This window comes from Notolepis coatsorum (genome assembly GCF_963971535.1).
Source record: "Notolepis coatsorum genome assembly, chromosome: 1".
NCBI classification, from domain to species: Eukaryota; Metazoa; Chordata; class Actinopteri; order Aulopiformes; family Paralepididae; genus Notolepis; species Notolepis coatsorum.
In genome coordinates, this window is record NC_140165.1 from 297,918,626 (window position 1) to 297,932,021 (window position 13,396).

General features: G+C 45.7%; 1 protein-coding gene across 2 annotated transcripts in view; it reads right to left on the minus strand.

Moving 5' to 3' along the window:
* b3glcta (beta 3-glucosyltransferase a) overlaps nt 1–13,396 on the minus strand; it is a 148,264-nt gene that overhangs the window by 9,562 nt on the left and 125,306 nt on the right. For both annotated transcript variants that reach the window (XM_084332547.1, XM_084332546.1), the window contains one exon: nt 554–653. In XM_084332547.1, the coding sequence (XP_084188673.1) occupies nt 554–653 (100 nt within the window). The remainder of the gene's footprint in view (nt 1–553; nt 654–13,396) is intronic.

The window sequence follows — 13,396 nt, forward strand, 5'->3', positions numbered from 1 at the left end:
CTGCCAGGTGAAAAGAAGCGGTGATTGGCTGGACGTGTGTCGGAGGAAGCACGTGGTAGCCTCCACTCTCCCAAATGATCTGACTGTGGGGGGTAAAGCGCAGCGACCAGGAAGGGACTGGGAATTGGCATACGACTAACATTGGGATGGGAGAAAATCGGAGGAAAAATGGAGGGGGAAAAAGACAAAAAAAAAAAAAAAAAAAATGATCACAGCGAATGTACTATGAACCATGCTTCTCAGTTAGATTTTCTCTATCCTATCTCTTTTCTCTATTCTAATTAACTTCAATTCATCCAAGTACTACTACTTTTTGGATTCTACGTTCACCGTGGAGACATGCAAGAAAAACATAATCTTCATGAATTCAAGGCGTACAGGGTGCGTTAGTAATTGATACACATATTGTCATGTTTGGGTGAAGTGCTCCTTTAATAGGTCCAGTCCAAGTTGACCACCTAGTCCCCTTGCACTGAAAGAAAGTGGTCTGACGCACACGGGGGGGGGGGACACTCCTTTCACTCTCAGTCTCGCATCACGTCATGAAACGTACCTGATGAGTGTGTCATCGTCCACGATGATGAGCCAGTTGGTCTTTGGGACAGCGCTGCTCATGTATCTCTTTAGGATGGCGAAGGTCTTCCCACAGTGGCCTGCAAATTCAGACACACTATTAATACATGGGTCTAGTGAACGGGAACACAGAGCACAACACACACTGCCATGTTTTATGAAGATAAATGACCCTGCTGGTGAAATACCAACAGACACAAAAGGGTATCGACACACATATGCTTGAAATACAGGTGCGCAAGCACACACATGCACGTGCCACCCGCACGCACACACATACCACACACATACCACACACACACACACACACACACACACACACACACACACACACACACACACACACACACACACACACACACACACACACACACACACACACACACACACACACACACACACACACACACACACACACACACACACACACACACACACACACACACACACAATCAGGTAAAGGGTAAAGCTGTAAACAACACCAGTATGATCAAATCTGACTTGAAAGGATACCGCTAGACCAACAGTCACAGGATACCAGTAGACCAACAGTCACAGGATACCAGTAGACCAACAGTCACAGGATACCGGTAGACCAACAGTCACAGGATACCGGTAGACCAACAGTCACAGGATACCGATAGACCAACAGTCACAGGATACCAGTAGACCAACAGTCACAGGATACAGGTAGACCAACAGTCACAGGATACCAGTAGACCAACAGTCACAGGATACTAGTAGACCAACAGTCACAGGATACCAGTAGACCAACAGTCACAGGATACCAGTAGACCAATAGTCACAGGATACCGGTAGACCAACAGTCACAGGATACCGGTAGACCAACAGTCACAGGATACCAGTAGACCAACAGTCACAGGATACCGGTAGACCAACAGTCACAGGATACCGGTAGACCAACAGTCACAGGATACCGGTAAACCAACAGTCACAGGATACCAGTAGACCAACAGTCACAGGATACCAGTAGACCAACAGTCACAGGATACCAGTAGACCAACAGTCACAGGATACCAGTAGACCAACAGTCACAGGACACCAGTAGACAACAGTCACAGGATACCAGTAGACCAACAGTCACAGGATACCGGTAGACCAACAGTCACAGGATACCGGTAAACCAACAGTCACAGGATACCGGTAAACCAAAAGTCACAGGATACCAGTAGACCAACAGTCACAGGATACCAGTAGACCAACAGTCACAGGATACCAGTAGACCAACAGTCACAGGATACCAGTAGACCAACAGTCACAGGACACCAGTAGACAACAGTCACAGGATACCAGTAGACCAACAGTCACAGGATACCAGTAGACCAACAGTCACAGGATACCAGTAGACAACAGTCACAGGACACCAGTAGACCAACAGTCACAGGATACCAGTAGACCAACAGTCACAGGATACCAGTAGACCAACAGTCACAGGATACCGGTAGACAACAGTCACAGGATACCAGTAGACCAACAGTCACAGGATACCAGTAGACCAACAGTCACAGGATACCAGTAGACCAACAGTCACAGGATACCAGTAGACCAACAGTCACAGGATACCAGTAGACCAACAGTCACAGGATACCAGTAGACCAACAGTCACAGGATACCAGTAGACCAACAGTCACAGGATACCGGTAGACAACAGTCACAGGATATCGGTAGACCAACAGTCACAGGATACCAGTAGACCAACAGTCACAGGATACAGGTAGACCAACAGTCACAGGATACAGGTAGACCAACAGTCACAGGATACCGGTAGACCAACAGTCACAGGATACCAGTAGACCAACAGTCACAGGATACCAGTAGACCAACAGTCACAGGATACAGGTAGACCAACAGTCACAGGATACCGGTAGACCAACAGTCACAGGATACCGGTAGACCAATAGTCACAGGATACCGGTAGACCAACAGTCACAGGATACCAGTAGACCAACAGTCACAGGATACCAGTAGACCAACAGTCACAGGATACCAGTAGACCAACAGTCACAGGATACCGGTAGACCAACAGTCACAGGATACCAGTAGACCAACAGTCACAGGATACCAGTAGACCAACAGTCACAGGATACCAGTAGACCAACAGTCACAGGATACCAGTAGACCAACAGTCACAGGATACCAGTAGACCAACAGTCACAGGATACCGGTAGACCAACAGTCACAGGATACCGGTAGACCAACAGTCACAGGATACCGGTAGACCAACAGTCACAGGATACCGGTAGACCAACAGTCACAGGATACCAGTAGACCAACAGTCACAGGATACCAGTAGACCAACAGTCACAGGATACCGGTAGACCAACAGTCACAGGATACCAGTAGACCAACAGTCACAGGATACCAGTAGACCAACAGTCACAGGATACCAGTAGACCAACAGTCACAGGATACCAGTAGACCAACAGTCACAGGATACCAGTAGACCAACAGTCACAGGATACCGGTAGACAACAGTCACAGGATACCAGTAGACCAACAGTCACAGGATACAGGTAGACCAACAGTCACAGGATACAGGTAGACCAACAGTCACAGGATACCGGTAGACCAACAGTCACAGGATACCGGTAGACCAACAGTCACAGGATACCAGTAGACCAACAGTCACAGGATACCAGTAGACCAACAGTCACAGGATACAGGTAGACCAACAGTCACAGGATACAGGTAGACCAACAGTCACAGGATACCAGTAGACCAACAGTCACAGGATACCAGTAGACCAACAGTCACAGGATACCGGTAGACCAACAGTCACAGGATACCAGTAGACCAACAGTCACAGGATACCAGTAGACCAACAGTCACAGGATACCAGTAGACCAACAGTCACAGGATACCAGTAGACCAACAGTCACAGGATACCGGTAGACCAACAGTCACAGGATACCAGTAGACCAACAGTCACAGGATACCAGTAGACCAACAGCCACAGTCAGTGGTACAATAATATCAGCAGCACAGGGAGAAATCCCGGGGGCGGTGTCTGTGGGTCGAGCAGCCCATGATGGAAAAACAAGGGCGAGAGTGATTGAGAGTGATGTGGCGTCTGGCCACTTCTGATTCTGCAGCAGCCCACGGCCTCCTGGGTATGATGACTATGTTGCGGCTCTTTAACCCTCGCGTGGTGCTCGCTGCTCGCTCAGTCTGGTTGTTTTTTTCTACCTGAGACGCATTGGCCTTGCCTCATTTTCTGTGAAGATTATATAACACATTTTCATTGAGGGCACACTGTGCACCCAATCCCCCCCCCCCACCCCCCTATACATTTACATTACATACACTGTGCAGTGTGCACCCCCCCTACACATTTACATTACATACAGTACACTGTGCACCCCCCCCCTACACATTTACATTACATACAGTACACTGTGCACCCCTCCCCTTACACATTTACATTACATACACTGTGCACCCCCCCCCCCTACACATTTACATTACATACACTGTGCACCCCCCCCCCCCTACACATTTACATTACATACACTGTGCACCCCCCCCCCTACACATTTACACTACATACACTGTGCACCCCCCCCCCTACACATTTACATTACATACACTGTGCACCCCCCCCCCCCTACACATTTACATTACATACACTGTGAACCCCCCCCCTACACATTTATATTACATACACTGTGCACCCCCCCCCCTACACATTTACATTACATACACTGTGAACCCCCCCCCCCTACACATTTATATTACATACACTGTGCACCCCCCCCCTACACATTTACATTACATACACTGTGCACCCCCCCCCTTACACATTTATATTACATACACTGTGCACCCCCCCCCTACACATTTACATTACATACACTGTGCACCCCCCCCCTACACATTTACATTACATACACTGTGCACCCCCCCCCTACACATTTACATTACATACACTGTGCACCCCCCCCCTACACATTTACATTACATACACTGTGCACCCCCCCCCCCTACACATTTACACTACATACACTGTGCACCCCCCCCCTACACATTTACATTACATACACTGTGCACCCCCCCCCTACACATTTACATTACATACACTGTGCACCCCCCCCCCTACACATTTACATTACATACACTGTGCACCCCCCCCTACACATTTACATTACATACACTGTGCACCCCCCCCCCTACACATTTACATTACATACACTGTGCACCCCCCCCCCCCCCTACACATTTACATTACATACACTGTGCACCCCCCCCCCCCCTACACATTTACATTACATACACTGTGCACCCCCCCCCTTACACATTTACATTACATACACTGTGCACCCCCCCCCCTACACATTTACACTACATACACTGTGCACCCCCCCCCCTACACATTTACATTACATACACTGTGCACCCCCCCCCTATACATTTACATTACATACACTGTGCACCCCCCCCCCCTACACATTTACATTACATACACTGTGCACCCCCCCCCACACATTTACATTACATACACTGTGCACCCCCCCCCTACACATTTACATTACATACACTGTGCACCCCCCCCCCCTACACATTTACATTACATACACTGTGCACCCCCCCTACACATTTACATTACATACACTGTGCACCCCCCCCCCCCCCCTACACATTTACATTACATACACTGTGCACCCCCCCCTACACATTTACATTACATACACTGTGCACCCCCCCCTACACATTTACATTACATACACTGTGCACCCCCCCCCCCCTACACATTTACATTACATACACTGTGCACCCCCCCCCCTACACATTTACATTACATACACTGTGCACCCCCCCCCCCCCCTACACATTTATATTACATACACTGTGCACCCCCCCCCTACACATTTATATTACAGTACACTGTGCACCCCCCCCCCCCCTACACATTTACATTACATACACTGTGCACCCCCCCCCTACACATTTACATTACATACACTGTGCACCCCCCCCCCTACACATTTACATTACATACACTGTGCACCCCCCCCCCCCTACACATTTACATTACATACACTGTGCACCCCCCCCCCCTACACATTTACATTACATACACTGTGAACCCCCCCCTACACATTTACATTACATACACTGTGCACCCCCCTAGTCAAATGTTGTGGGGTTATTGTTTTAAAATCCCAATAATGTTGTGGCCCCATCAGACGCATGAACAATGGGTGAGTAACAGAAACGCAAACACCACACAAGGGTCAAGTAAGCTAGTCTCAAATTGTGATTTTTCAAGCTTGTTTTTAAACAGGTAGCTATTAAAAAAAATGTTGTCCAAGACATTTTCCAGTAGTGACTGATAATCCATTCAAACAACATTTCACATTAGTTACAACCACTGACCTCTGAAAACCTGACGCCCACCTCCCTCTCCTCTCCCTTCTGAACCAACTACCAATTGATCTCGGGTCGCGCGCTCTGCACATCGTGTCAATGGAAAGCTAACATGAAGCTAAATGGCAAATATAAATTCTAAAAGCATAAATACGAAGAAGAGAGCAGGCTACAGGGCTTTCAAAGACGAGTTGCATTTGTCGGGCTATGTGAAAAACACTCAACGCCGAGTAACAAAGCAGGAGACATATCTGAAAGAGGTCTTAACAGAACCAAACTGCCCATTCGGATCGGTGTTTCCAGATAGTACAGAATCCAATTACAACTGTATTGTGTTGCAGGACTGACTGGGGCAGGTCCAATGTTTATCCCCTGCTAATCGTTTACCTAATATTTTATACAGTAAAGCTGAAGTTCTCTCTGTCCGTCTCTCCCTCCTGAGAGCTCCATCTATAAGCGTCTCCATCTCTCACACCCCTTCTCTCCCTCTGTGCGTCTCTCTCTCCCCCCTCTCTTTGTCACTGTCGTGTTCTCCCACTTGGAGAACTGAGTGTCCGTGTGTGTGTCTCTCTGTAGCCTCTCTCCCCATCTCCTTCTGTATGTGTCTCTCTCTATCTCTTCCCCTCTCTCTCCCTCTGTGTGCGTGTGTGTTCTGTGCCTCCCCTCCCCTCTCTCCCTCCTGTTCTGCCACCTGGGGGAGTGCAAATCTAAATCTGCAGTCATGGTCAGTAGCCTACAACAGTATTCTATTCCCATGGTTATGGACTTTACTACAGTTGTTTTGGACTTTATTAAATAAATGAATGGTATGCCCTTGGGCCGTCTGTAGCCTAGGCATTTGAATTTCTAGGAAATCACTAACAACAATAATTATACACTGCTTGTGATTGTGCCATATGTATCAATAGTTAAGGTTGCCGTGATACTACTAATACCGTTCAGTACACAGTACATGACCATGCTTTCTCATAACCCGTTAGTAGCCTGATGTTGGTTTAGTTTAGGAACACAGTGTTTTAGTTATGTGGTACTTTCGGCTCCTGAGTTGACCAGGTCAACCATACAATGGAGCTCAGCTTGTGGCGCTCAAAAGCAATGTCTCTTTCCAAACCTGGTAATAATTCACAGACCTTGTTGTGAGGGTGCCATTAAGCTCCACCGTGACAGCAGACATCTCTACAGCAGACATCGAAATCATCTGGATGGATAGATATTACTCCGGGTAAAGAGGAAAATATGTTTCCTTGAATTTTGGGTGAACTGCCCCTTTAAGGAATTAAATCTACAGTACAGTACTTCAAATATACAACGTGGGCAACTATCAATTTAGCAACCAATTAAGATGTACATTGTACTCTTCAACAGCAGAGCCCTGGAGGAGACAGAAAATCAATGAACTATTATGCCTTATATATATATATATATATATATTTGAAAACCTCTTATTATGTTTCACTGAAAATCTGGAGGTGGGGATGGAGATTCAAAATGGAAACAAGGAGGAAAACATTTTAATTTTCTTGGGTTTGAATTGGGGAAACAAAGGGGGATAAACTAGCCTTCCCTTGGGTTTGAATTGGAGACACAAGGGGGGAAAACTAGCCTTCCATTAGGTTTGAATTGGAGACACAAGGGGGGAAAACTAGCCTTCCATTAGGTTTGAATTGGAGACACAAGGGGGGAAAACTAGCCTTCCATTAGGTTTGAATTGGAGACACAAGGGGGGGGGGGGAACTAGCCCATTCTTGGGTTTGAATTGGAAAAACAACAAGAGATGGTTTGGCAAAGTGAACCACTTATTCTGCTACTTAGGTATGTGTGGCAAGATATGTCAAATGGGACTAAATGTGGTGCGGTATCTTGAAAAGAACAGCAGTATGGGGGGTGGGGGGCGATACTCCATACTACCAAGTGGAACATACATAACCATCAGAATCCAAAATCCAAATATCTACACACCATCAGGGCTGAGAGCCAAGACACGGAAATCCCTGGTGGCAACTATCACAAAAGAATGCAGAAGCCAGGCTGTTTTATTCATAAGGCACCTCAAGGTGTTTCTCCTCAGTATCTGAATATAGAATAAGACACCCTGAACTGCTGACAGGAATAATACAAAAAAAGAAAGTTTTTTTTCTTTTAGAGGCAGCTCTCCAGACTAACCTTGTGTGCAATTATGTCACCATCGCAAGAGATTACTGGATGAAATAATGCGGGAGCTGCCAAGCCTAACCCTCCCAACATTATCTATCATCAAAGCAAACCAAAAGCATTTGGTCTGAAATATTTTTAACTAAATGATAGGCCTTGCCAGACGTATTCACAATTTTCACAGTTCAGGAGGACCTTAGTTTTACATTATGCGGGAACCATCCGTTGTTTTGTAGTCTTTATTTTCCCACAAGTAAGCACTGAATAATGACAATTAGAGTAATTGCCCTGCTTTTAAAGGATTAGCTTAAAGTGACCTCTGAGTATTAATAGTCAACCATCAGTCTCGGCTGCCCAATGTATCCATAACGTGTATATTTATTTGCTTGATTAATTTTCAAAAGCTAGTCTAAAGAGCGATAACCCGGCCCGACGGGGTTATGACAAGATCGCAGTGATGTATGAGTGCAAAATGTAAATACGTTGGGACCAAAGTGAAACACCGATCCTGGCCGAAGTAAAGTGGATTTCAGACGGGAGAAAGGAGCAGCCACTGAGCCACTAATGTTATCTGATGTCATTATGATCCCCGTCTCTTATACCAACGTGGACTGTTTACAAAGGTCACCCTTCATTAAAGGGGCACTTCACCAAAGAATAATGCTGATTTATTTTGCACATAATCTGACACACATCCAAAAGAATATGGCCACCGGTGATTCTTCATGCTTAACTCATTCAGTGCCAGCGTGTATCCCCATCCCTGCTGTCTCTGCGCCACGCTTTAAAAGATGGTCATTTTCACAGTGCGTCACAATGTTTGCAGAGCTATATCTATATTCTATATTATAGCTATGGAGACAATACTATGGCTCATTTTGACAGTCACTATCTCTCGTCCAACATGTAACAAAGAGTAAATTTCTTCTTGGCGACTCTTTCGAAGTTGGTTAAGGTTAGAGTTTGGAATCAGGGCTGGTGGTCTATCGCCCTGCTCTAAGACAAACTCTAACCGTAACCAACTTCGAAAGAGTCACCAAGCTTAACCAGTGATAGAACTAGGCGTCACACGATTGGCGCTGAGAGAAACGTCAGTGGCCAATCAGATCGCGCATCCCGAACGCGGAAAATATACACGCTTACCGGCAGCGCTTCTCTCCTCTCGTCTCTCCCTCTCACAGACACACACACACTCGCCAAACGGCAGCGCTTCTCTCCTCTCGTCTCACAGACACACACACTCGCCCAACTTACGCCACATACACGCACGCACGCACGCACGCACACACACACACACCCAGAGACGGAGCGGGTGTGTGTGCGCTTTGAAAAGGTTCCTCCATCCTAGTGTATCTGCCAGTGCAGGTGGGTGACTGTCTAACAAAGCGCATTGCGAGTATGGGCGGAGCCCAGCCAAAAACAGCTTGTACTTTGGAAGGGGAGAAAGTGGTGCACCAAAGTACTTTAACCTTTAATACTCTACAATATTGTTGAAGGTTAGTATTCGAGTCCGGTCTCCCTGACGACGTTATAAAGGTCCGAGTCTTGTCTCAGAATTCTATTTCAAGACCGGTTGAGACAGACCACAACTGCAGTGACACATCATTACCTGCCTATCGCTCCTGGTTTACCGCTTGTTCTAATTGCACATGTGAGTGAGCGAGGTATACATTAAATGACAAAGAGAGAGAGAGATTGCGTTACGCCCTTATCCTACAGCTTGTTCAAGTCCGCACACTGAGAGACAGCCTACATTATAGAGAGAGTGTAAGAGAGAGATACTTACCCATTCTAATGGTGATGGATTTTAATATATACTGCAATTATCATCTATATAACCACACAGCCTATCTTACGGCTTCTTTTCATCCCATTGTCTATCTCTGTTTACTATCATAAGGCTGTGTGGTGAATTCAAATATATATCGATAAGATTCCTTATGAGCCTTTCGAAAAATCCCTTCTAGTTTACCACTTGTTGCAAATGTGCATCTGGGTGAGAGGGCATACGTTAGAAAGAGAGAGCGCCGTTAAAGCATGTTCCAAGTGCGCTCACTGAAGACGTTATGGAGAGAGAGAGATACTGTAGATAGATATGTTACCCCTTCTATTGTAATGGATTCAAATAGATAGCTAGGAATATTTGCACCAAGTTCTCTTTTACCTCTTATTTAATTCACTCATTCATTTAATTTTAGCTACTGTTTATATTGTACATAGTCATGTATATTGTGTGTTGTATATGGTGTCCTATATGTTACTTTATGTTTATATTGTCGAGATCTTTTTATATACACTGTGGGAAGGGGGGGGGAACGTAATTACATTTTCTGTATGTCTTGCACATTGTGGGAAATGACAATAAAGTTGACTTTGACTTTGACTAGATGCTATAATCATTCCCTCTTGGCATGAGCTTATAAACCTACTGAAAGATGCCCCTATCTTACCGCTTCTCCCCATCCCGTCTATCTCCATTTGCTGTCATAATGCTGAAGAATGAATGGCACATGGAGGAGCGTAATTCCCCTTTTTTTTTTTCAATTTTTCTCCCATCCCAATTTCGTATTTCCAATTCTTTCCTCCCCTGTCTTGAACGTTGCTGGACTATGCCTCCCACTGGTCGGCTGTAGTGAGGACAGAAGCCTTGCATCACGTGTCCCCTCCGGTACACGAGGAGGCAGCCTGTCGCATCTTTTCACCGCAGCAGCACGAACTCTCAGTGGCGAGGAGTAACGCGTGGGAGGCTCACGCTGCCCCCGATACTTCCTGTTTCCGCCGCACCGGCGTCACCCAACCGACCTGTAGGAGTCGCTGTCCACAACGTCCAATCCCCACCCACCGGCTTTCCCACCCTCTAACACTGCCAATTGTGTTAGTATGACGGCCGACCAAGCCAGTAGCAACGCAGAGAGCTGGGCTCGATACCAGCCTTGCCCACTGCGCCACTCAGCCGCCCTTAATTCCCTCTTTTTTGATTAGCAAACGGCCGATTATAAACATTCCCCAAGTTTTCTGCTCGTTTTCATCCCGCTGAAGTTGAAAGTGCTTCAGGGCTGCAAGGGGACAAGAGGAGAACCACATTAAGGACACGTGTCTCCCCTCTTCACCTGGTAGAACCACATCAAGGACACAGATGAGAGCCAAGTGTCTCCTCTCTTCACCTGGTAGAACCACATCAAGGACACAGATGAGAGCCAAGTATCTCCTCTCTTCACCTGGTAGAACCACATCAAGGACACAGATGAGAGCCAAGTGTCTCCTCTCTACACCTGGTAGAACCACATCAAGGACACAGATGAGAGCCAAGTGTCTCCTCTCTTCACCTGGTAGAACCACATCAAGGACACAGATGAGAGCCAAGTGTCTCCTCTCTTCACCTGGTAGAACCACATCAAGGACACAGATGAGAGCCAAGTGTCTCCTCTCTTCACCTGGTAGAACCATATCAAGGACACAGATGAGAGCCAAGTGTCTCCCCTCTACACCTGGTAGAACCACATCAAGGACACAGATGAGAGCCAAGTGTCTCCTCTCTTCACCTGGTAGAACCACATCAAGGACACAGATGAGAGCCAAGTGTCTCCTCTCTTCACCTGGTAGAACCATATCAAGGACACAGATGAGAGCCAAGTGTCTCCTCTCTTCACCTGGTAGAACCACATCAAGGACTCAGATGAGAGCCAAGTGTCTCCTCTCTTCACCTGGCGCAACAAACCTATGCATCCTGTCCCACTGAATGACAGATATATAGAATAAGTAACTATATGTAATACATAACTTTTTTTTTAGTAATGACCCCAACACTGCTTATTACAACAAGTATTTATCATACCATGACAATTAAATATGAGAAATCTTTAGATTATGTATATAAAAATCATTGTTCCAAACATTGTTTCGTATAAAATATATTTTCCATTTTACATGAGTTAAGTTACCTGAATCCTTTAGCTACAGTATCTCTCTCTCTCTCTTACACACACACTCACCACACCGTATGAACTCTGAACTCCATTGACTATTATTCTAGGCTCCATTGTCCATACCATACGAACTCTGTTGCCTATACTCAATCTATACCCATCTACTGCCTTCACTGTCTACAACTGCCCTACACTGTAATCATAACTACCTACCATAACTGTCTATCTGTATGTCATGTATGTCATATATGTTATGATGAATTGAAAATGGGGGACCCTGATGTAAACAAGACGAAAGTCTTTCTCTGGTCTGCATCCCCTTAACAATTGTATGTATTGAGCTGTACTGTACCCATTCTGCAATCTGTTAATAAAGTTTTCAATCAATCAATCAATCAATCAATCAATCAATCAATCAATCAATCAATCAATCAACTACCTACCTCTACTATAGTCCACCCATATAACACTGTATGATAGCCATGTACAATAATACTGTACAGTATATACTAGGGATGTCCGATATTATCGGCCTACCGATATTGGCATAAAAATGTGATATCGGAAATGATCGGTTTTCAATTTAATTTTTTTTTTACATTTATTTAACCTTTATTTACTCAGGCAAGCAAGTAAGAACAAATTCTGATTTTATTTATTGACAAAAGTATGCATAATGTTTTTTAAATTTTTTATCCACTTCTTCTCCTTGTCTTGTCTTTTATTTTTATTTGAATTTTTTCTCTCCCATCCCAATTTCGCCTCGCCAATTCTCCCTTCAATTCTCCCCTCCCCTGTCTCGAACGTTGCTAGACTATGCCTCCCACTGGTCGGCTGCAGTGAGGACCAAGCCTTGCATCACGTGTCCCCTCCGGTACACAAGGAGGCAGCTGTCGCATCTTTTCACCTGAACAGCGCAATCTCTCAGTGGCGAGGAGTAACACATGGGAGGCTCACGCTGCCCCAGATACTTCCTGATTCTGCTGTACAGGCGCACCAACCGACCTGTAGGAGTCACTGTCCACAACGTCCAATCCCCACCCACCGGCTTTCCCACCCCTAACACTGCCAATTGCGTTAGTATGAACGACCAGCCAAGCCGGTAGCAACGCCGAGAGCTGGGCTCGAACCCAGCATCTCCTGCGTTAGTGGCGAGTGCCATGCCCACTGCGCCACTTAGCCGCCCCAAGTATGCATAATGTTGTGTTAATTCCACAACAAGAGACATGTAATGTTAATTACCTGAAATTATTCAGTTTTAAGAGTTGGACAATATCGGTATATCGGATATCGGTAAAAAAGCCAATATCGAACATCCCCTAGTATATACCGTATATATATATATATATTTATCCACATCT